The sequence below is a fragment of the Tasmannia lanceolata genome, unplaced genomic scaffold (assembly GCF_043159265.1).
Source record: "Tasmannia lanceolata isolate RefF3 unplaced genomic scaffold, GAP_Taslan_0.1 ptg000013l, whole genome shotgun sequence".
NCBI classification, from domain to species: domain Eukaryota; kingdom Viridiplantae; phylum Streptophyta; class Magnoliopsida; order Canellales; family Winteraceae; genus Tasmannia; species Tasmannia lanceolata.
This window is the reverse complement of record NW_027518690.1, coordinates 10,957,926-10,979,983: the sequence shown is the minus strand read 5'-3', so window position 1 is coordinate 10,979,983 and position 22,058 is coordinate 10,957,926. Positions and strand designations below refer to the sequence as shown.

At 39.2% G+C, this 22,058-nt stretch overlaps 2 protein-coding genes across 6 annotated transcripts in view; both read right to left on the bottom strand.

Annotated features, from left to right (window-relative positions):
- The window catches only part of LOC143889772 (aspartic proteinase 36-like), a 30,103-nt gene extending 18,823 nt beyond the window's left edge, over positions 1–11,280 (bottom strand). For 2 of the 4 annotated variants that reach the window (XM_077394123.1, XM_077394124.1), the window contains exons 1-3: positions 10,742–11,280; positions 6,126–6,255; positions 4,992–5,239 (exon numbers count right to left, since the gene is read on the bottom strand). In XM_077394123.1, the coding sequence (XP_077250238.1) occupies positions 4,992–5,239; positions 6,126–6,255; positions 10,742–10,959 (596 nt within the window). In that variant the 5' untranslated portion in view covers positions 10,960–11,280. The remainder of the gene's footprint in view (positions 1–4,991; positions 5,240–6,125; positions 6,256–10,741) is intronic. The other 2 variants (XM_077394122.1, XM_077394121.1) reach the window with 2 other exon arrangements.
- A 3,638-nt stretch (positions 11,281–14,918) lies between these two features.
- LOC143889771 (histone-lysine N-methyltransferase TRX1-like) overlaps positions 14,919–22,058 on the bottom strand; it is a 42,646-nt gene continuing 35,506 nt past the window's right edge. Inside the window, exons 25-26 of one of the 2 annotated variants that reach the window (XR_013254931.1) lie at positions 16,002–16,085; positions 14,919–15,178 (exon numbers count right to left, since the gene is read on the bottom strand). The gene's annotated coding sequence lies outside the window, so the exon portion shown is untranslated. The remainder of the gene's footprint in view (positions 15,179–16,001; positions 16,086–22,058) is intronic. The other variant, XM_077394120.1, reaches the window with a different exon arrangement.

The following is a 22,058-nucleotide window of genomic DNA, read 5'->3' as shown; positions in this document are numbered from 1 at the left end:
AAACTAAATATTTTTCCAAGAGGATGCTAAACTGAAGGACGCACTTGCAAAAATCAGCCGCATGGGCCCCCTATTGGATCCACATCATCAATCTGCATTTATTGTTCTTTTACATTTTTCAGTGCTGGAATAAATGCAGGTTGATGACGTGGATCCAATGGGAGCGCCCATGTGTCTGGTTTTGCAAAGGCGTCCTTCAGTTTAGCACTCCTCTTTTTCCAATACCTGTTACGAAAGGGTGACAACCAATCCATAATCTGTTCACTTACTATGTCTTTTGTTCGGGTAGGCACCTCTTGTGAAATTATATGGTGCATGCGCGTACATGCACATAATGGAAGTACGACGAAAGTGCCGCCTTTGATGTTTGATCCAACAGTAGCCTCTTATAAGTCAGCTGTTGTTGGATGAGTTGGAGTTGTTGGAGGTTAAGAGTAGTAGTAGGAGAGAGAGAGAGAGAGAGAGAGAGAGAGAGAGAGAGAGAGAGAGAGGGAGGGAGGGTAGCCTATTATAAGTCAGCTGTTGTTGGATCAGTTGGAGTTGTTGGATGTTAGAGTAGCAGAGGGAGAGAGAGAGAGAGAGAGAGAGAGAGAGACCACTATGGGCTATTCCTGTATATTAATGATAAAACCTTATATGACATAGAAAATACATAAATACTCCCTAAATACAATCTAATTCCCATACACTCCCCCTCAAGCTGAGCATAGATATCAATCATGCCCAATTTCTATAAAATAAAGTCAAAATGGGACATCACAACTCCTTTTGTCAAGATATTAGCGAGTTGATGACCGGTAGGAACAAAGAGAAGACAAATCTCTTTAGACAGAACACGTTCACAAATAAGTGCATGTCCACCACAGTGCGCTTCGTGCGATCATGCTGGACAATATTATTTGCTATGATGATTGTCGTATGATTGTCACAGTATAGGACATGGAACTGACACCGGTAACTCCCTCAAAAGATGCATCAACCATAGTAAATCTGGAACTCCATGAGTCATAGCACGGTATTCTGCCTCTGCACTTGATCTAACAATGACAGACTGTTTCTTGTTGCGGCAAGAAATAAGGTTGCCACCTACAAAGGTACGATATCCAATTGTAGATCTTTGTCATCAACTGAACGTGCCAAATCAGAATCAAAAAATGTTTCAATCTTAGAGTGCACATGGTTTGCAAATAATAATCCTTTCTCTGGGCACGACTTCAGATAGAAAAGAATTCTCTCGAATATTTGGAGATGGGAAATCCTATGACTATGCGTATACTGACTCACCACACTCACTGCCAATATCTGGACGAGAGATAGAGAGAGACAAGTACAGAAGCTGACCAACTAACCTCTGATACATACCAATGTCAGACAGGAGAGGCTCATCTAAGTCACTTAGCTTGTGACTTAGATCAATAGGTGTCTCTGCTGGCCGGGACCCCCATTTTCCAGTATCCCTGAGTAAGTCTTATGTGTATTTTGCTCTGAGAAAAAAAAATGCCTTTCTTGGACCTTGCCATTTCAATTCCAAGAAAGTACTCGAGTTCACTTAAATCCTTTACCTCAAACGCAGCTGCTAAAAAGGCCTTAAACTGACGAATTTTTGAAGAATCATTTCCAGCCATCACAATATCATCCACAAACACTATGAGGACCGTGATTAGAGGACGCCCTCAATAAACAGGGTATGGTCATCATGGCTTTGTGAATACCTAAATTTCTTCACAGCTTGGCTAAATCGCTCAAACCATGCTTGGGAGACTGCTTCAACCTGTATATGGACTTCTTTAATTTTCACACTTTATTCTCTACATTCAAGAACTTTAGCAGTAGATGAAGAGACATTTAGACTTCTTCCTCTAAATTACCATGTAAAAAGGCATTTTTACACCTAGTTGATGAAGCTCCGAATTTTGAAACAAGAGACAGCAGGACTCTAATCGAATTCATCTTTGCAACAGGAGCAAAGGTTTCTTTGTAGTCTAAATCCTTTTACAACCAGTCGAGCCTTGTACCATTCAACTAACCCATCTGCTTGTTTGATTGCATATATCCACTTTTTTCCTCAGCCTTCTTTCCTTTAGGCAAGTCCACTAATTCCAAAAGTTTTTGACAGGGCTTGCATTTCATTATCCATAGCTTCCCGCCACTCAGAATCAGTCACTGCCTCAAAAATTCCGGAGGGAGAGACATAGAAGATGAAAAAGCCCGATATGAAGGAGACAAGGCAGCATGTGATACAAAATTAGAAACTAGAAGCAAAGTACACTGACGCTTAGATTTCGGAAGAGGAATAGGAACATCACGATTATTATCAATCATAGTGTTAAAGTATAAAAGATAAATAACGCCTTTCTCCAAAAGCTTAAGCTTTTGGAGAAGTTGGTTAGTTAACATGGTCTCAGAGCCAAAGGTCTCGAGTTCAAACCTCCCGGATAGCAAAAATCTACATGCGATGGTCGGCCCAAAGTGGGAGATAAATAACGCCTTTCTCCAAAAGCTTAAGCTTTTGGAGAAGTTGGTTAGTTAACACATAGGAGTAGTATCAAGATTACTCAGGCAGTAACCAGCAATAAAACTGCACAGCCCATACAGAAATTCATTGATAAGAGAGGTAAAACTGCAGCTAAGAGATGTAGGGTTGGTACAAAATCAGTGACAAAACCCCCAAAGGCATGAAGGAGAAGTGTAAGTGAAATAGGAGCAGGAAACACAAGGGAAAAGATATAAAGAGGATGTTGGGACTGCAACCGGCAAGGTTACTGTCGATAGAAGGCAAATAGATGAATGGGAATTCATGGGGAAGCAAAGGAGGGGATCTAAGATGACAGGGGAATAAAAAAAGGGCTGTCGGCAGGGATAACAGTCCCAACTATTGGCCAACGGTCCTTTAGCTGCAGAGTTGCAGCAGAGAGAGGCAAAAGGCGGAAACAAAGAATTAAAGGAGACGAGGGAGGAATAGAGGGGTTGGTGTGAAACATGGAAGGAGAGGAGCGAAGGACTGGTTGTTGCTGTCATCGACTGCAACTGGTCAGTCACAATTGGTTTAGGATGGGAAAATGGGATTTATTTTTATTTTTAACATAGTGTATCCCACTCCATTTGCGCACAATCACCCACAAACCACGCGCATCAAGTAAGCCCGGGGGGATTCAAACTCACATCCATGGGGAGCATACCCATGACTTAAGCCAAAGAGCCACACCCGTACGGATTTTGGAAAACGAGAGTTGGAAGGGAAGAAAAGAGGGGAGAGAAATAAAAGGAAGAGAAGAAGGGAGAAGGAACGAAGAATAAGAAGAGAAAGCAAGGAAGAGAGGAGAAGTAGAAGACAAGAATGAATCCAGCAATTCAACAGGTTAAAACCCAATTGATTCGTTTAGGTCATACTATTTCACCTTGCTTCAAAATCCTAGTTTTGATACCATGAATGAAATGAACACGAAGAATGAATCTTGTAAAGAAGAGCATTACGATTCAGCAGGTTAAAACCTCTAATTTAACATGAACTCAGAATGAAAAGACAGCAATGCCCTCATTGACTGATAAGTAAAAATAACAATATTTCTAACATCTTCACAGGGATCTCACTGCAGAAATATTTATTACTACAAGGATTCAAAGATCCCAGCTTTCCAGCTCATGTGTGCAAGTTACTGAAGGCCAGCTACTGGGTTGAACTAGGCATTTGGCCACTTGGTTCAAGAAATTAAGATCCTCCCTTTATCAGCTTGGATTTGTTTGCAGTGAGGATGATCTTTCTACTCTTTTATATGTTATTCATCCTCAACATCTTGATCTTCCTACTCTTTTATATGTTATTCATCCTCAACAATCAGGATTAATGTTCTACCTCTTCGTGTTGACGACATCATCATTAAGAGGAGCAACCCTCTTCTCACACCAAGATGACAATGATTGAAGAGAAGAGCTGCTCTACAAGCTCTTTTCCCTCCTATAACAAGTACGACACGGAATTCTTAGCTCGGGCTAAACAGGAAGCCTATTGTACTCTTGCAGCACAAAATGCGTTCGTTCTTGTTGGTTTTGATCCTCTTCCAGATGCTTTGGTCCATCAGAGCTTGATTGGTTCACTCTAGCACGTCACCCTCACCCACACAGGTCATATTTATGGTCATTCTTGTCTATCAATCCGTGCACCATTTGACATGACACTCCTAACAGCAGTCAAATGCATTCTCTATTACATTAAAGGCACTGTAACATGAAGGGTTATTACTTTGAATATTATATTCGCTAGATTTATGGCCTTCTTGGATGGGAGCAGATTGTGCCTTAATGACTGCGTCTCCTCATCAGGCAATAGCATCTTCTTGGGGTCCAATCTAGTTTCTTGGTGCTAAGGACAGTTCCCAGTCTCATTTGGAAGAACATCATTTGATGCTTCCACCACTGCAGAGTTAATATGAGTCTCATTCTTATCCCGTGATCTTGGTCATTACCTATCAAGAGCTACTACTCTTTGGTGACACATTCTAAGTGCTATTGTCTTCCTTTTGAGAGTGATTTGGGTAGTGGTTTGATTCATCTGCATCATCTACTAATTTGTCATCCACTCCCTTTGTAAGTAGATATGCAAATTTTGAAAGCTCAAGGAACTTCTAATTTCTATGCACGCATTATTTTTCACTCCCTAACCCATTTTTTGTGCTTTTAATATAAAAAATAAAGAGACCTAGTCTCGAAGCAAAAATATTCATGGATCATTCATTACCAAGTCGATCCTCCTCAATGAAGATTATGAGATAAACCAATCCATCTAATACACAAGTTTTGGAACATTGAGTAATCATAGACATATAGTTGAACATGTTCACAGAGCATTTTTTTGTTCTTTAAATACATGTGATAGTAATCTTTTTGTAGCTTGCCCATATATGTTGAATATATTTCAAGAAGATACCTATACATGGGTGTACATAGGTATATGTATTGTAAGGGTTATGCGTGACAAAAGAAACAGAACTCACCCAAATACAACACTTGCATTGGCTTTTCTAGTTTGGAAATTTCCAGAGACTTGGCCGTATTGTACATAATCTTTCACATAGTACCCACTAGTTGTGCTTCCATCTCCATACATCACACTATATTGGCAGAGCACATCCGACGTGCACCCTGGAATCTGGCCATTATATGTGGAGGAACAAAAAGGATGATCACATGTAACCAGACTTCTGCTCGTGGACTCTTTTGGATTATATAGAGTGAGGTCGAACTGCATAGAATAGAAATTCCACGGTAGAACTCAGAAAACGAAATAATCCATTGGAACATCAAAAATGGAAATGAAAGGAAGCAGCATGAGTATTTTGCTTATTCTAGAACAACAAACTACTAAAACAAAGAGTACTAAATGAAAACCAGATAAATTGGATTTCAAGGATTTATTGTGCAATCCAAGATTGAGAAAATAAAACAAAACCAGCAAAAACTGCCAAAGACGGCACAAGAAAGCAAGATGCCAAAATCAAGAAGCATGGGAATCAACCAATGCATCATTATCCCACATGAAATGAAGTTAAAAGACAATGTAGGCTTCATGCTCGTGGTCTCATAAGAATCCAAGGACTAGTTAGCTATCATTACGGAGAAGCTAAGCGTTTCGAATCCATCTCTTGTTGCACAAAATTACATCGCTACACTCCATTTAAAAGATTTTTCAAATTCCTAGCAAACAGCATCAACTAGAAGTTCAATAATTATGATCGAGGTTTTAAATTTCTTCGGATTTCGGTGAGGAGCGAAACCGAAATTGCCGTCGAAATTTCGGCAAAATTTAAGATAAATATTAATTTTTTATTCCTTTACATAATTTTTTTTTTTAAATTCGGTAATTTCGCCCGAAATTTCGGCCCAAAAAAAGACATTTAGCGCGCCCGTTACCGAATTTAGCCCGAAATTTCGGTATTTCGGCAAAATTTTCGGTTTCGGATAGGACCGAAATTAGCTCCGAAACCGAAACTTAAAACCTTGATTATGATAGGAGCAAGATAATCAATTGTGGAACCAATAATAATAGTCTCATTTCAAAAGAAACAACAAAAAAAAAAGGATGAAGAAATGGGAAGCCAAGATATGGTAAAGAGAATAATGAACCATACACCAAGATTACTCTTCTTTGGACATCGCTTGCACTCAATACAATTCACCCACATAATGTCACTTCCCGTGTCGACTTGAACAACGTAGTTCTTTGGAGGAGTCCCTATTCCAATTTCAGTATAGTACAGCCTAAAAACAGTACAAATACATAATCAATTCCTTTGAAAAGAGGAAAAACAAATAAATAAGACAAAAGGAGCTTCTGCTATAAAAACAAGGAAAAAAGAAAACAATCAAGCATGAAATAGAGGATCAAATCTGTTGTCCAGATGTCTTGTATTCTGGAACTATGCAGTACCCTAACGAACTAATGTGCACGATGTGAGGTACGGTTTTCTTTGTGTTTCCTTGTCTGAGAAGCTGATTTTTGTAACCCTAAACCAAAATAGGGAAACTCTGGGCCTATTTAAAATTAAAAAAAAAAAAAAAAAACTCTAGGCCCATTTCAAAAAAAAAAAAAAAATAGTGAAACTCTAGGCACAAGACTGAACCACGTAAATCTTGTCTTCTTTGCACTGTTGTAATGTGCACAGAGGAATTTGCCAATTAGAGGTGGCAATAACTTGTCAATTAGAGGAAACAATGACTCTTGATAACACGTTTCCTTGGGTTTACAATTAGATACTTTCCTTCTTCAATTAATCTCCTTAAATAGGGATAATAAGCAACAACTAATCAGAAAGTTACAGCTACAACTTGGACTTATCTAATCCTAAGATCATGGAGATAAAGTAGCTAATAAGAGTCATGCTAACGGTACATGACTTATTCAAATACATGGCTTATTCAAATACTTAAAGTATTAATTCCTAACAAATAGGATCGGCAACATAATCCAATCAACATTTCCCCTTCCTTCAAGCAACCTTGTCCACAAGGTTGAAGTTGGGATATTCCTTGCGCATGGTCCACTCATTGAGCCAAGTAGCTTCTGCAGGTGTGGTGCCTTCAAACTGGACCAGATATTCCTTGTAGAACCGTCTGTCACGCTTCCTTTTACGAACTTGAAGTAATGCTAGTGGCCTTGGTTGAAGCTGGCCTTGGTCATGTTCTTCAGGGAGCTCGACAAGGGCCACATTTCCATCTCCTAGTCATTTCTTAAGAAGAGATATGTGGAAAACCGGGTGCACTTTAGAATGAATGGGAAGATCAAGTTTGTAAGCAACCATCCCAATTCGTTCAAGAATTTTGTAAGGACCGTAAAACCGGGGAGAAAGTTTGGTGACCTTCTTAAGATGAACAGAACTTTGCCGATACGGTTGAAGTCGAAGATAGACCATATCGCCTACCACAAATTCCTTGTCAGTCCTCCCTTGGTCTGCTAATCGTTTCATTCGTTCTTGAGCCAGTTGGAAGTTTTCCTTTAGCAATTGGAGAACTTCATCCCGAGAGAGCAAAGCTTCTTCTACATCCAAGTCTGAACTTGTACCTTTGACATAGGAGAGCAATCTTGGAGGTTCAATACCATAGACAACCCGAAAGGGAGTGAAGCCGGTTGATGAATGTGTGTTGGTGTTGTGCCAAAACTCGGCTAAGGAAAGCCAAAGAACCCAATTTCGAAGTTTAAGTCCAGCAAAACAACGCAAATAATTTTCAAGGCATTTGTTGACAATCTCGGTTTGACCGTCCGATTGTGGATGGTAAGCCGATGATAACTGTAAATGCACACCTTGAAGGTCAAATAACTCTTGCCAGAAGCGACTGATAAAGACTTTATCACGATCCGAAACGATTGATTTTGGTAGCTCATGAAGCTTATTAAAACTGTCAGCAAATGCTCTTGCGACTGAGGGAGCCGTGAAGGGATGTTTGAGAGCTACAAAATGTGAATATTTAGATAATCTATCCACGATGACCATAATAGTATCCTTACCTTGGGATTTCGGCAGACCCTCAATAAAATCCATGCTAATGTCCTCAAAGATAACCTTAGGAATTGGCAATGGTTGCAAAGTTCCATATGGTTTGACATTTTGCGCCTTAACTCGCTGACATACGTCACATTTTCTGATAAAATCTCGAACATATGAACGTTTTCCAGGCCATGAAAAATCTCTAGCAATCCTGCGCAATGTTTGGTGGAAGCCGGAATGGCCCCCCATCGAGCCCTCATGCATGGCTCGAGTAATGTCTTCCTTTGCTGCATTAGTCGCTGAAACTAGTATCCTGCCTTTGTGATACAAAATCCCATCACGAATAGTATAATAGTAATGATCAAGTGTACCTTCATTATATTGCTAGAGAAGGTCCTGTAAGTCTTGGTCCGATTGATAAGCAACCTTCAAGGTTTGATACCACTAAGGAACAGTGGTGGAAATGCCAAAGAGATCTTGTCGAGATAGTGCATCGGCCACTCGGTTGAGGGTCCCCTTTTTATATTCTACGACAAAATCATAACCAAACAATTTAGAGACCCATTCTTGTTGTTTTGGAGTACCAATTCTTTGTTCCAACAAGAATTTGAGGGACTTCTGATCTGTCCGAATGATAAAGAACACATGAACGACCTTCGTGCTTGAACTCCATTGTCAACTTCTTGAAGTCCCAAATGATTGGACCGAGTGTACATAACCAAAGAGCACCCAGTACAGCATCGCACCCTGCTAGAGGAAGAAAGTGAAATTCGGTGGAGATACAGGTACCTTGGAGGTTAAACCGTACATCGGTGCACCGTCCTTCGCTATGTAGAGTCTCCCCATTGGCAACCATGACACTGACTGCTTGATTTTCTTGCCGCTGGATCCCAGTTTTCATTGCCACAATCGGGTCAAGGAAGTTATGGGTACTTCCTGAGTCTGTTAAAACGGCAATGGTTTTGTGGCCAAGGTTTGCGGTGATTCTCATGGTATTGGGAGTTTGTGTGCCAGAGATGGCATGGAGAGATATGGTTAAGGGTGTTTCGTCATCCCCATCAGATAACTCCATATCAACAGAATTTGGGTTGTCTTCAGTGGCTTCTAAGAGAAAGAGGGTTTGGGTTTTACATCGATGGCCCGGGACGAATTTTTCGTCACAATTATAACATAGACCGTACTCCCTACGGTCCTTCATCTCGGCATGGCTTATAGTTCGAACAGCTGGGTTTTTGTTCACGCTAGGGGGTTTGGGGTGGTAAGTGTTTGGCACGGATTTGGAAGATATGAAGGAAGTCTTCTTTTTTTTGTCTTTTATGCGGGCAAGGGCTATGGCTTCATCAATGGTGGATGGTCTAAGGAGTTGCACAGTGTCTCTTATTTCTTCTTTGAGCCCACTTATGAAGTTCTTGAGACGGAAGCTCTCTGGTAATCCTTCAACACGATCTGACAGCATCTCATATTCGTCAACATATGCAGCAACAGTAGTAGTTTGGTGTAGTTTGGCCAATGCACCTTCTGGATCTTCGTATTCCGTAGGTCCAAAGCGGCGGTCCAAAGCCTTGGTGAATGAGGCCCAATCCGAGATGAGACCTGCATTTTGAAGATACTTATAATATTGTAAGGCTTTGCCTTTAAGGGAGAAGGAAGCATACAATATTTTTTGGAGCGGAGGGATGTTGTATAGCAAGAAACATTGATCAGCTTGCATAATCCAACCGGTTGGATCCTCAGTTCCATCATATTTTAGGAGTTCAACTTTTGGCAGGTGAGGAAGGGGTGCAGGAGCCATTTCTCCATTACCGGAAGAAGAAGCAGGGGGTGATCCTTGAAGGAGCGGTGGTTTGGGATAGGGACAGTTCACGCAAGTGGTGAATCTCTTTCTGCAATTCGTGAACCAATTGCTCAAGGGATGTTGTTCTCTGGTTTTGCTGCTGCATCATCTCTGCAACCTCTCTAACTCTCATGTTAGGCGGAGGGTTGTCGTTCATGGTGTAGGAACGTAGGCTCTGATACCAGTTGTAATGTGCACAGAGGAATTTGCCAATTAGAGGTGGCAATAACTCTTGTCAATTAGAGGAGACAATGACTCTTGATAACACGTTTCCTTGGGTTTATAATCAGATACTTTCCTTCTTCAATTAATCTCCTTAAATAGGGATAATAAGCAACAACTAATCAGAAAGTTACAGGTACAACTTGGACTTATCTAATCCTAAGATCGTAGAGATAAAGTAGCTAACAAGAGTCATGCTAACGGTACATGACTTATTCAAATACATGGCTTATTCAAATACTTAAAGTATTAATTCCTAACAAATAGGATCGGCAACATAATCCAATCAAATAGGATCAGCAACATATCATCCACCGCACACAACAACTGTGTGATTGTGTTTCTCGCATTTTTTTTTATACATTTGCTGCAAATCATGTTTGATTCTATATGAGAAGGAATTTCTCGGTTTTCTACAAAATCAAATTCTAGAAAGAAAGAAAAAAACTGCAGATTTTTCAGTCTTCAATCTCATGAGGAAAAAAAAACAAAAATTTTACCTAGAAAGTGACTAAATCCCCAAACTTTCTTCTTCCCAAACATCTAACTAGCCAAATATTCATAAAAACAGGGAAAAAAGAGAGTACAAATTCGAGAAACAAAACTGCAGACTTTTCAGTCTTCAACCCCAAACCATTCATCAAAACCTAGGGAAAAAACTGCAAAATTCAAAACAGAAACTAAGCAAAAGAGCAAATGTACAGACCCTGCTACTGAGGGGAGTGAAGTTCCACCAAGAGGGAGATCAACTGCGCTAAGAATTCGAGCATGGCGTTGTTTATCGTGAGCTTTGAAGTCGCTGAGAGTCCTTCCAAGTCCCCTGAATTTGTGATGAACTCTAAATACCGCAGAGGCAGAGACAGTGGTGTTAACAAGCAAAAACAAAAGAGAAAGGTAAAATAGAACTCTAGGTCTAAGATCCATGTGAAATAAATGATGCCCTAGATTAAGAGAAGAATGACAAAGATTTGGGGATTTATTAATAGAGGTTTCGCATGATCTCTGTTTTTCTTCTCTACTTTTTCTTGTCTTTTTTTCTTCTTTTTTTGGCTCTCTCTCTCTCTCTCTCTCTGAGACTGTGAAAGATTAGGGTTTTTTGAGCTCTAAAAAGCTCAGAGAAAGAGACTGGAAACGGTCGGAGGAATGTAAAAGGAATGAAACAGAAAGAAAAGGAAAGGTGAAAGAAGATAAAAAGGACATCGGATAGCTATTTCTAACGGCAAACCGTCTAAAATAAAAATGTTTATTTTGAAGTTACTTCGGAAATTATATTTTCACCCCCCTCCTTTTTTCCCAAAATGTGGACTGTATCTCATGCCTTTTTCCTTTTTTAGAAAAAAGAGAAATCAAAGGCGTTGAAATGCTGAGAAAGAGGTTGGAAAATGGAAATGAAGGAAAGGGAGTAGAAATAGGGAAATGATATTTCCCCCCAACCTCTAACGGATAAAATCCGCCCCCTTTATTCGTTAAAGGGGGGTGAATTTATCCTCAAGCAGTGAACTATTCTCACAGAAACAAACCTTTAGAACACGGAAAAAATTTTCTTGGGAGATTCCTAGGACGTTTTTGCCACAGCCTCCTAACATATCATAAACGTGTCATGTGCATGCAAAAGACAGGGCTTGATTTGTCCTCCTTGAGACACCCCAGCGTTAAAGTTGCCCGCTATTCACTTTAAGAGGGGTGCGAATCCATACTGCAGGGGGGTGGGGGGGGGCGAGGGGTTGAAAAAACATCTCCCTTATTTAACTAAGAAAACATCTTCTAATTACTCATTTAAAATTACTTTTATTGTGTAAAAAAAAAATCAAGATTTTAAAATTTATTTTCCAGAGATTTTATAGGTTGTGCGCTTTGTGAAGTCAATTATTTTTGGAAAGTACTGTGGGGCCCACTGAACAGTTCATTTCTTGGGCTACATACGCTGAACACATTAATAGGATGATCCTGACCCTCTGATATGTTGTGGAACTATACGTATTTATAGAAACATCTATAGATCAGAGGGTTAGGATCATCCTAGGGAGATGATTTACGAAGTATGTTGGACTAGCCCATACGGGTGTTGGCTCTTCGGCATAAGTCACGGGTTTGCTCCCCGGAGACTTGTGATCGAATCCCACCCGGGATTACCTGATGCGCGTGGTTTATGGGCGATTGTGCGCATCCGTAGGGAATAGTCCTACTTCCAAAGGGGGTGGGGACACCCTATGTTACCAAAAAAAAAAAGTATGTTGGACTACAACACCACCAATAGGTTGACCTTGTGAATAATCTCAATAGGATGATCATAACCCTCCGATCATGTAGAGGGACTGCATTATAGAAACATCTAAAGATAGAAGGGTTAGGATCATCCTATGGATATGATTTACCAAGTACAACCTATTTATGTCTAGGGTCATCTTTTGAAGGGTCTGGATCATCATACAAAGTGGGCCCCACAGTAATTTTTGAAAAAACAATTAGGATTTTATGTGCATCAGGGGGTATAAGCCGATGGAAGAAGACCAGGACCCCATCTTGGAAGAACAGTACGTGAAGGCAAGGGCACCCATATGATCCAGTACCCATGAGGGTAGGGCTGCAACTCGAGCCGGGTAAAACCCGACCCGCATCGACCCGACCCGAAAATAGCCTGGGTCGGGTTCAGGTTTCATGGGTTTCGGGTCGAGCCGGGTTCAGCATTCAAAAGCCCGCATGAATCTCGGGTCGAGCCGGGTTTGAAGGGGCCCGACCCGACCCGACCCGACCCGAGTTACATAAGTTATAGTATGTATATTTTTTTCTATTGTTAGTTATAAGTTAAAGGGATAATTACATTTACACCCCCTCTAGTTTCTGACACATCCACTTCCACCCCTATAGTTTAAAACGTGACAAATACACCCTTGTAGTTTCAATTTGTTTAAGGTAGGCCCCCTCAGCGGAAGGTTCGTCCATAGATTGAAGGGTTAGGATGATCTGATGGAGCTGATTTTTTGGGCACACCCTAACTATGTCAGGATCCATCAAATGAACGCTTTGGATCATCCAAACAATGTGGGCCCACATTATTTGGATGATTTTTTGGTAGTATTTGGATTCGGGTAGGGGCCCACATTATTTGGATGATCCAAAGCGTTCATTTGATGGGTCCTGACATAGATATGGTGTGCCCAAAAAATCAGCTCCATCGGATCATCCTAACCCTTCAATCTATGGACGAACCTTCAGCTGAGGGGGCACAGGGGTGTATTTGTCACGTTTTAAACTATAGGGGTGGAAGTGGATGTGTTAGAAACTAGAGGGGGTGTAAATGTAATTATCCCAAAGTTAAAAGTGAAAACCCACGCACCCACTGTTACTGTACGTGAGTGTAATTTCTGCTTCTATGAGTTGAGTTGATTAAGTGTTTGATTCAGCATTGTTTGATTGTAATTACAACATTGTTTGATTACAGCATTGTTTGATTCAAGTGTGATGTGAGTGTAATTACATCATTGTTTGATTCAAGTGTAATGTGAGTGTAATTTCTGCTTCTATGAGTTGAGTTGCCTTGCCAAAGAAGAATTTTCCATAAAAATTTGCGTCAACGTGAAAAAACCCGACCCGACCCGAATCGACCCGAGATTTATCATGGGTAGGGCCGGGTTTGGGAATCGTGGGTTTTCTGGAAAAAAAACCCGACCCGACCCGAGATATTTCTCGGGTAGGGTTGGGTTCTCCAAAACCCGACCCGCCCGACCCGAGTTGCAGCCCTACATGAGGGCATACACAAAGGCCATCAATACATTTTTTTTTTTCTCATAGGTAACCTGAGGTTAGGCAGGATCCCTACCAGTGGTGGGGCTCCCCACCAATTTATGTTTAGGGTCATCATTTGACCTCCTGTCTCTTATCACTGCATTCTAACATCACGAAGAAGATAAAGGTCGTGGGGTTCCCCAGCATTTTATTACTGGCGTGTGTGTGCAAACGTGTGCCCAATGTGAGGTCCCTTTTTATATATAAAAATTAAAAAGGCCCTACATCATTTTACATAATTTTTTCCCCTAAGTCCAAGCTCCTTATTGTACAGTTAAGAGATCCCATTGAATTATAAACTACGACTCTTGGTAGTATTTGATTTTCATGTCGAAGTGAGTATTGAGCACCTCCTACTCACAAGAGCACCCTCATCGATTTGAAAGTTTGCTTCTTGGTAGAACTTTGATTTTTCTGTCAGTGGGTCTTAACTTCTGTGAGACAAGCTGCAAATAGGGGTGGCAATGGTTCGGTTTCGGTTCGGTTTGTCCCCCAAACCGAACCGAACCCAAATTTGAATCGGTTTGGTTTTACCAAACCAAAACCGAACCAAAACTGAATTTTCAGTTCGGTTTCGGTTCGGTTCCGCCAATTTTGCCACCCTTTACTCATAATAATTGCAAATATTCGGTTTCGGTTCGGTTTGATACCCAAACCGAACCAAACCGAAATTTGAATCGGTTTGGTTTAACCAAACCGAAACCGAATTTTCGGTTCGGTTTCGGCTCGGTTCCGGTTCGGCCAATTTTGCCACCCCTAACTGCAAAACCTCTTTTTTATGTGATAAAGGTCCCTCAGAGTGAAGTACCTTTTTTTAATAAAAAGGGCACTTGGGTAGAGTACTCTCTCCCCTCTTTACCTGGGCTCCATTTGGTTGCCTCCCCAGGGTGGAAAGGAAAGTGAAAGAACAGATTCTGGTTTCATTATTTACATTAGCAATGAAGCAAATGTCCTTTAAATTTCCTTTCCACCCTTGGAAATGAAGGCAATCAAAATGAGCCTTATTGTTGCAGCAATCTATCTCTGTCAATAACATTTTTCGCTACAGAGGTTCTTAGTGTTCTCTTTCTTTTTCATTCTTAACTTAGAAGGACTCATACATAATAATAATAATAATAAAACTCCCATGTTGCAGCTTCAGTACAATAAACACTTGGGATATCTTCCATAAATATGGAGCAACCCTTAGTATGTGGTTACATATCCATAGAAATGATATACATCCAAGGAAATAATAATCTTGAAAAGACTTAAAAATCATCACCTCTGGATATGAACTCTTTACATGTAGGCCGTAGTAAGATTGTATACTCAAACTGGGAGACGCAGCTATCCGTCACGCCGCAAAGAGATATGGCTGTCAACAAAATAAAAAAGGCATCATCATCAATTTCCCGTTGCCACAAAAACATAAGAAACGTGTTCATGTTATCAGCAATGACAAACAATAACGTGGAAAAAATAAAAACTTTAACACAATATTCAGCGAGAATGAGCCAAATATGAAAGGAGTAGAAAAAGACGTTAACTCCTATGGAGGTTCTCGTGATTGAGTATGAAAGAATTCAAGTATTTCCAGAACAGAATTTGAAAAACAAAAAAAAAAATTATTTTCAATAAAGGTAACATTTGCACAGACAAAAATTTTCTATGAATTATATCAACTATACCCATCTGAGTATGAGAATACCCAAGAAAGACACTTTACTGCACAAGAATCTAATTTATCAGCATTGGGGAAAGCAGGGGGCCTGGAGAGTGAACAAAATAGACGCAACCAAACACTTAGGAGGAATTGGAAGCAACAAATTAGTTGGCATGGTTTTGAATTTCCACCGAAACTAATAAAAAATGATCAAAACACTAGTGAAACTAAAACCGTAAGGGTGCATTTGGGAATTGGTACTGACATCAAATTCCATTTCCATTCCAATTCCCCAGGTAAAGGGAATATCAAATCCGATTGTAGTGTTTGGGTAAGCATTAGAATCAAGAATCAGTATTGAATATTCCATGAAAGAAAGAAAAAAGAAGAGCAGTGATGATTCCATCATCTAAGAAACAAAGAAAAAAAATTGATGCTTCTTTTAACACCAAAATCCCCTTCTCCCTCCCTTTCCCAAACCCTCTGCTCCCTCTCTTACAAAAAAAAAGGGCAAAGAAAAAGAACAGTGGCATACCATCATCTCTGATTCCATCATGAAAAAATATTCAAGAATACTTCAGCAGTTCCGTTGTTTTTTTATATGAACAATTCCTCAGTACTGGCACAAAGGTAACACCAAAATCAGATTTAAAAATAAAATAAATAAAACAAGACAGTAGGTAGAGAGAAAAAAAATCGCCATTTAAATAAATATTCAATAATACTTGAGCAATACTGAAGCAGTATCTTCATTATCAGAGCAAAAAAATCAGTATCAGCTTTTGCCAACTGATTTCTTTGTTTTCTCGTTTCAATAATTCGCCTGACTTCCTAGCAGCTAGAAGGTTTTCAATACCCGTCATCCCAAAACCCTAACCCTAGCTCCAAAAAGAAACCCAACCCAAGAAACTAGGAACACAAATTCAGTCTTTAAGCTCTCAAAATACTGAAACTCACGGGAAACCAAGAATTCAAGATAGCGATTTTCATGACAACTGCTTCTTCTGTTCCCTTTCTTCCGAGTCCAGCACAACAGCTGGGTAAACACCAAAAAGGTAAACATGAAAAATAATTTACATATAGGCCATGTCTGGTCACCAGGAATTTGTTTTCATGATAAATCGGCAGTCCCGTAGTGGAGATGAGGGTGAAGATGCTAGCAATCAGTAAAGGAAATCCAGAAATGGGGCTTCTGCCATGGTGAGATGCGGCCAAAATGGGGAAAAGGTTGATCAGATTTTGAGCAGAGATTTTCGTTTCCTGATTTTTAGCCCCCATCCCATCATGAGAGATCCACTCCTGGATTTCCTTTCCTGACTTTTAGCAACTTAACCCTTGGATTCTACCATTTTATTTTTATTTTTTTTTGAATGATAGCCATTATATTACTGAACGGGCCGAGATGGTCAAAATACAATGGATAGATACAACCGAAATAAAATAGAGAAACAACAAAGAGTAAAATAGTAAACGCAAGGGGGTAGATGGTCAAACAAAGTTAGCTCAATGCTATTCACTCCCTGTCTAGCTAGACCATCTGCCACTTGAGTAAACGATCAACGAACAGATTGAAGGCTAGACAAGAAAAGCCTTCCCAATCAAGCATCTCATAAAAAAGGCTATCAAATCTCCATGGATGGGAGCTCAAATCTTGAAGCCATCTAATAACGTTCAAGGAATCTCTTTCAATACATTAGATACATGACTTCTAGCCAATAGTTTTATTCCTTGATGGACTGTACGGACCTCCGCCTCCGTTGCATCCGTTACCCCGATAGGACCGGCAAAAGCCCAAATCGTCTCTCCCAATTAATTTCGCAATACCCCTCCAATACCTGCGGGCCCCGGATTGCCCAAGCTTGACCCATCAAAATTTTGTTTGAAGAAACCTTGAGCCGGTGGAGCCCACACTCTTGAATTACTTTTTGCTTAATTTCCATACTAGTGCATACCTCTCTCCATCCTTCCCATAAATTAAAAGCTGGGATGAACCTAAAAGATGGGAGAGCTTTCACCCAAGATATCACCAAAGCTAACACTTTAGAAAAAAGAAAAGAAGAACTTTTTGACCTCCCCTTAAATACTCTCGCATTCCTTTCCTTCCATAAAACCCAAATGGTTGCCATAAAGGATACTGTTAACTTACCAACTTCTCCAATAACTTAAGCTTTTGGAGAAGTTGGTTAGTTAACATGGTATCAGATCTCCTTGAAAAACTCTTGCATTCACAACCTGCTCTGATCTGGCACTTGATACCATCTTATACCAACTCTCAAAGCACACTCTGAATTCATAGCTTGGACATTTCGCTCTGATACCAACTGTCACGGGCCAAATGTTTGAGCAGTGGAAAAACCCGTGCGGCGCCCCAACATGCACGAATGTTAGGGCAAGCCTTCAATCGTGCAAGGCTTTAAAGGCCTTACACGCCAACACCCCTTGATGTTTCGAATATGCACACAAATTCAAGCTGTTCAACAGGCTACTTGGCTCAGATCTTGACATGCGCTTTTAGATATCCACATACCATGTTAACTTACCAACTTCTCCAAAAGCTTTTGGAGAAGTTGGTAAGTTAACATGGTATCGGAGCAAAGGTTTCGAGTTCAAACCTCCCAGATAGCAAAAATCCACATGCGATGGTCAGCCCAAAGTGGGACCACGTGTTTGCCAAGTGGGCCACACGTGCGGGAGAGGGTTAAAGTATAAAAGATAAATAACGCCTTTCTCCAACAGCTTAAGCTTTTGGAGAAGTTGGTTAGTTAACAGATACATTCCAAAGAATTTTGCCTCCCTCCTTCCATGGGGATAGAGACCAAGCCTGAAGCAAGTCAATAAATATTTCTAGGAAGACCCATATCAAACCAAATCTACACAGTAACTTACTCCAAAGCTCTCTGGCCACCTTGCAGTGTATGAAGATGTGATTTACTGATTCGTCCACCTCAATGCATAATGTACAAATGATCCACTATTACCATCTTTCTCTTTCTTAGGAAGTCCACCGTCTGAATTCTTTCATATGAGGCCGCCCACCCAAAGGTGCAAACTCTTGGCGGAGCTTGGATTGCCCAAACTCTAGCTACCTGGGAAGACACAGGGCATGTCACTAGCTTATGGTAGAAAGATTTGATGTAAAGTTGCCCGAAGAGTTCCAGATCCACACCCTCTTGTCTTCGCCTTCCCGTTTGATGAATTCCTTTTCCAAGATCTGCAAAAACCTAGCAATAGAATGAAACTCCCACTCCAAGAAATTTCTTCTAAAATGAGGTCTCCAAACAACGATGCCTTCCCTTTTCCATATGATCCTTCACAAAACCCTCCTTTTTCGAAGCTATTGCATACAACTCCGGGACCTAATCCCTTCTGATTCGAACACCATTTATCAATCCAAAACCGGATTCTGTCACCCTTATAAACTCGGAACCTAATCCCTTCTGAAAATATCGAGCTGATGTCCAAAATATCCCTCCAAACAGTCCTTCTTGGATTCCTGAAGCAATTCTCTGAAACTCAAAGACCCAGGGCAGCACCATACTTTCCTCAATTACTTTGACCCATAGGTGGGAGGTCTCCTTACCAAACCTCCAAAGCCATTTTCCTAGGAGAGCCGAACTCGTTTCCTTCACTCTTCTAATGCCTAGACCACCACTTTTCAGTGGTCTACAAACCTTTTCCCACTGAACCAAAGGAATTCCCTGCTTATCTTCTGTGCCTCCCCATAAAAAGTGCCTCTGAATCTGTTCAATCCTTTTCACCACACTCATAGTACATTTAAATACTGACATCTGATAAATAGGAATGTTAGCAAGGACTGCTTTGATGAGTGTGATTCTTCCCCCTCTTGAAACCAAATTTCTCTTCCATGTATCCAATCTTTTCTCAACCCTTTCCACTATATGGCTCCAACTTTCTTTCCTAGGCCGACCAACACCTAATGGAAGCCCTAAGTAGGATGATGGAAAAGAGTCAATTTTGGTAATGAGTGTGATTAATTTTTTTTTATCACCCTAAGATTTAGGCCTTTGGATCGGTAGATCTAAATTTCAAGGGTGGGGATCGAAGATCCATCGTTGATCAACCCTTAATCTTAAAAATTTAATCGCTCTCTCCCCTTGATTATCTTAGATCCATTGCTCTTTTGGATCAATGGCTATTGAAAGGTTATCAAGGCTTGTTGTAAAGGAATAAATTCCATGAAAAATGTCACTTAAAATATGGAAAAAACCGAAAGTTTAATGTGTGGGAAGAGGGCCACGTTTTTCCAGGCTTGGGAAAACGTTGCCTGGAAAAACGTGCATACTCTTAAATAGAGAGTGGCCCACCTCCAAATTATTCTAATTCTAAAATTAAATTATATTCCTTGATTTTTTTAGATATGATCTAAAAATCTAGGTATAGTAAGATATAATTAGGGATATCTACTAACCATGAAAAAGGAGTGAATGAGAGATAAAATAGGAAGATTCCAAATTTTATAGGCAATTACACGATTCCCCATTGGAAAGAATTGTGCACATCTTTTCCCTCTTTTGGTCGTTCCTTTCCTTTCTTTTATTTTCGTTTGAAATTTAAACCCCTTAAAGATAGCTACTATGCCTTGTAGATAAAGTCAAGGGGTTGGATTGATGGCAATTTACCATAGCCTCTTACCACTCACCATAATTTCCAATCTTAAAATAAGGAAAGTAAAATAGTATTAAAAGAAAAGTGGTGCACTCCTTCCATTCTTGCCCAAAAACGTGAGAATAGAGAGGGAGGGTCAAGTTTAAAAAAAAAAAAGAGAAGGGAGAAGAGAAAAAGGGGAAGGAAAAGAACCCTAGTCATCTTCAAGCTTGTAGCATCACAAGTAAGTGTCCTTTCATTCCTGTTTCATTCCAACTATGGTGATTTATCATTAAAATTGATGGCCACCATGTAATGAAATGAGATTTCTTTGAATTTGTGTCAACAGTTGACCATCCTATTAATTCAATAGAAATTCCTTTCATCATATGTGTCATCAGTTGATGACCACCATATGTATATATTCCATAGAATCCTCTTTGAAAATAAGTGTCATCAGTTGACGACCTTATATTAACTTAATAGAATTTCCATGGATAAATATGTCCTCTATGAATGATCAGCATTGTATTTGAAGGAATGTTAAGGGAGTGGGTATTATTAGTTAATTTATAAAAAGAGAAATTTATAATAAAAAATTTCCTCAACAGATAAATCGCTAAAATAAATTTTTAAAGAAGGCCTTTTAAATGAATTTCGACAGTTTGATTTCAAGAACAGGTTACATAACTTAAATAAAAATGAATTTTTTTATTACTACTAATCTAGGAACAAATTTAAGTAGAGTGATTTTATTACATGTGTTTTATCCAACAGTCCTATGTTATATGTCAAATAAAATGATTCTTCTATTCCCAAACAATATTTGTATATAGAATAAATGCTAGAATTCTATATATAACTAGACTTTAAATTTCCAACAGATATAGGTACCTAAAGTACATAAGAACAACTTTTCATATGTCTATTATTTTTTGTTCAAATAGTTCAAATATATGTATAGTAGATAAAATGATCTTTGTTATGTGAACTTCTTCTAAACAGTATTATGAGCATAAGATAAATAAAGAGCTTCCTTGTTAAATACATATATGTGCTATATTTCAACAGTACCGTGTATTTACATATATATATATATATATATATATATATATATATGTATATATATATATAAATTGATAAAACGACTTTTCTGTGTTCGGCCACGAAAGTATCAACAGTTGTATTCATTAAAATGGGTTTAATGACTTTCTTTAAAATTTTCTCATAAAGGATTTCACACCTAGATCAAATGATATTTTTCTATGTTATGTCAGTTCTATACATCCATATATATATATATATATGGATGTGTTATGAAATATCAAGATTTGTTTTCATCAGAACGCACATCATCAAAATGATTTTTAACTCCAAACACTAAGATTTATGAAAATATTCTGTGTAACCAGTACATATGAAGTAAAATAAATTTTAATTCATAACTAAAAGAAAACAAGTGTGCTATTCTCGTTCGGGTATATATGTATCTAATAAATTTTAATTTAAGAAAAAAAGGGCTATTAGGAGAAAGAGATTAGACGATTCTGACTGTCAATCCTCCTCTAATGTATGCTATAACATTTAGATGGGAATCTTGACATCTAAATTTATGTCAGGTCTGTCAAACCGCCCTTTTTATTTCAAGGCCGTTCCAGAGCATCCACCTCACAGGTTCAATAAAACATTTTCGATAAGGCACGTGATAGCTAAACTTTACTTGTATGGCTTTCAATTATGCAACAAGAATAGTGAAGTATCTAAATCTTTATGTTTTCTAAACTATTATATGAAGAATGAAATTTTGTCTCTTGTATTACATGTTGGAAATGAATCTGATTTCTAATAAGGAATTATCAGTTTAATTATTTTTTTTATCACATGAAATAACTTGGAAGTCGTATGGAAACATAAGAAATATCCAAAGAGGAAATGGGAAAGGGTGATGGGAAACCATTGAGTTATCCCCGTAAACAAAGGTATACAA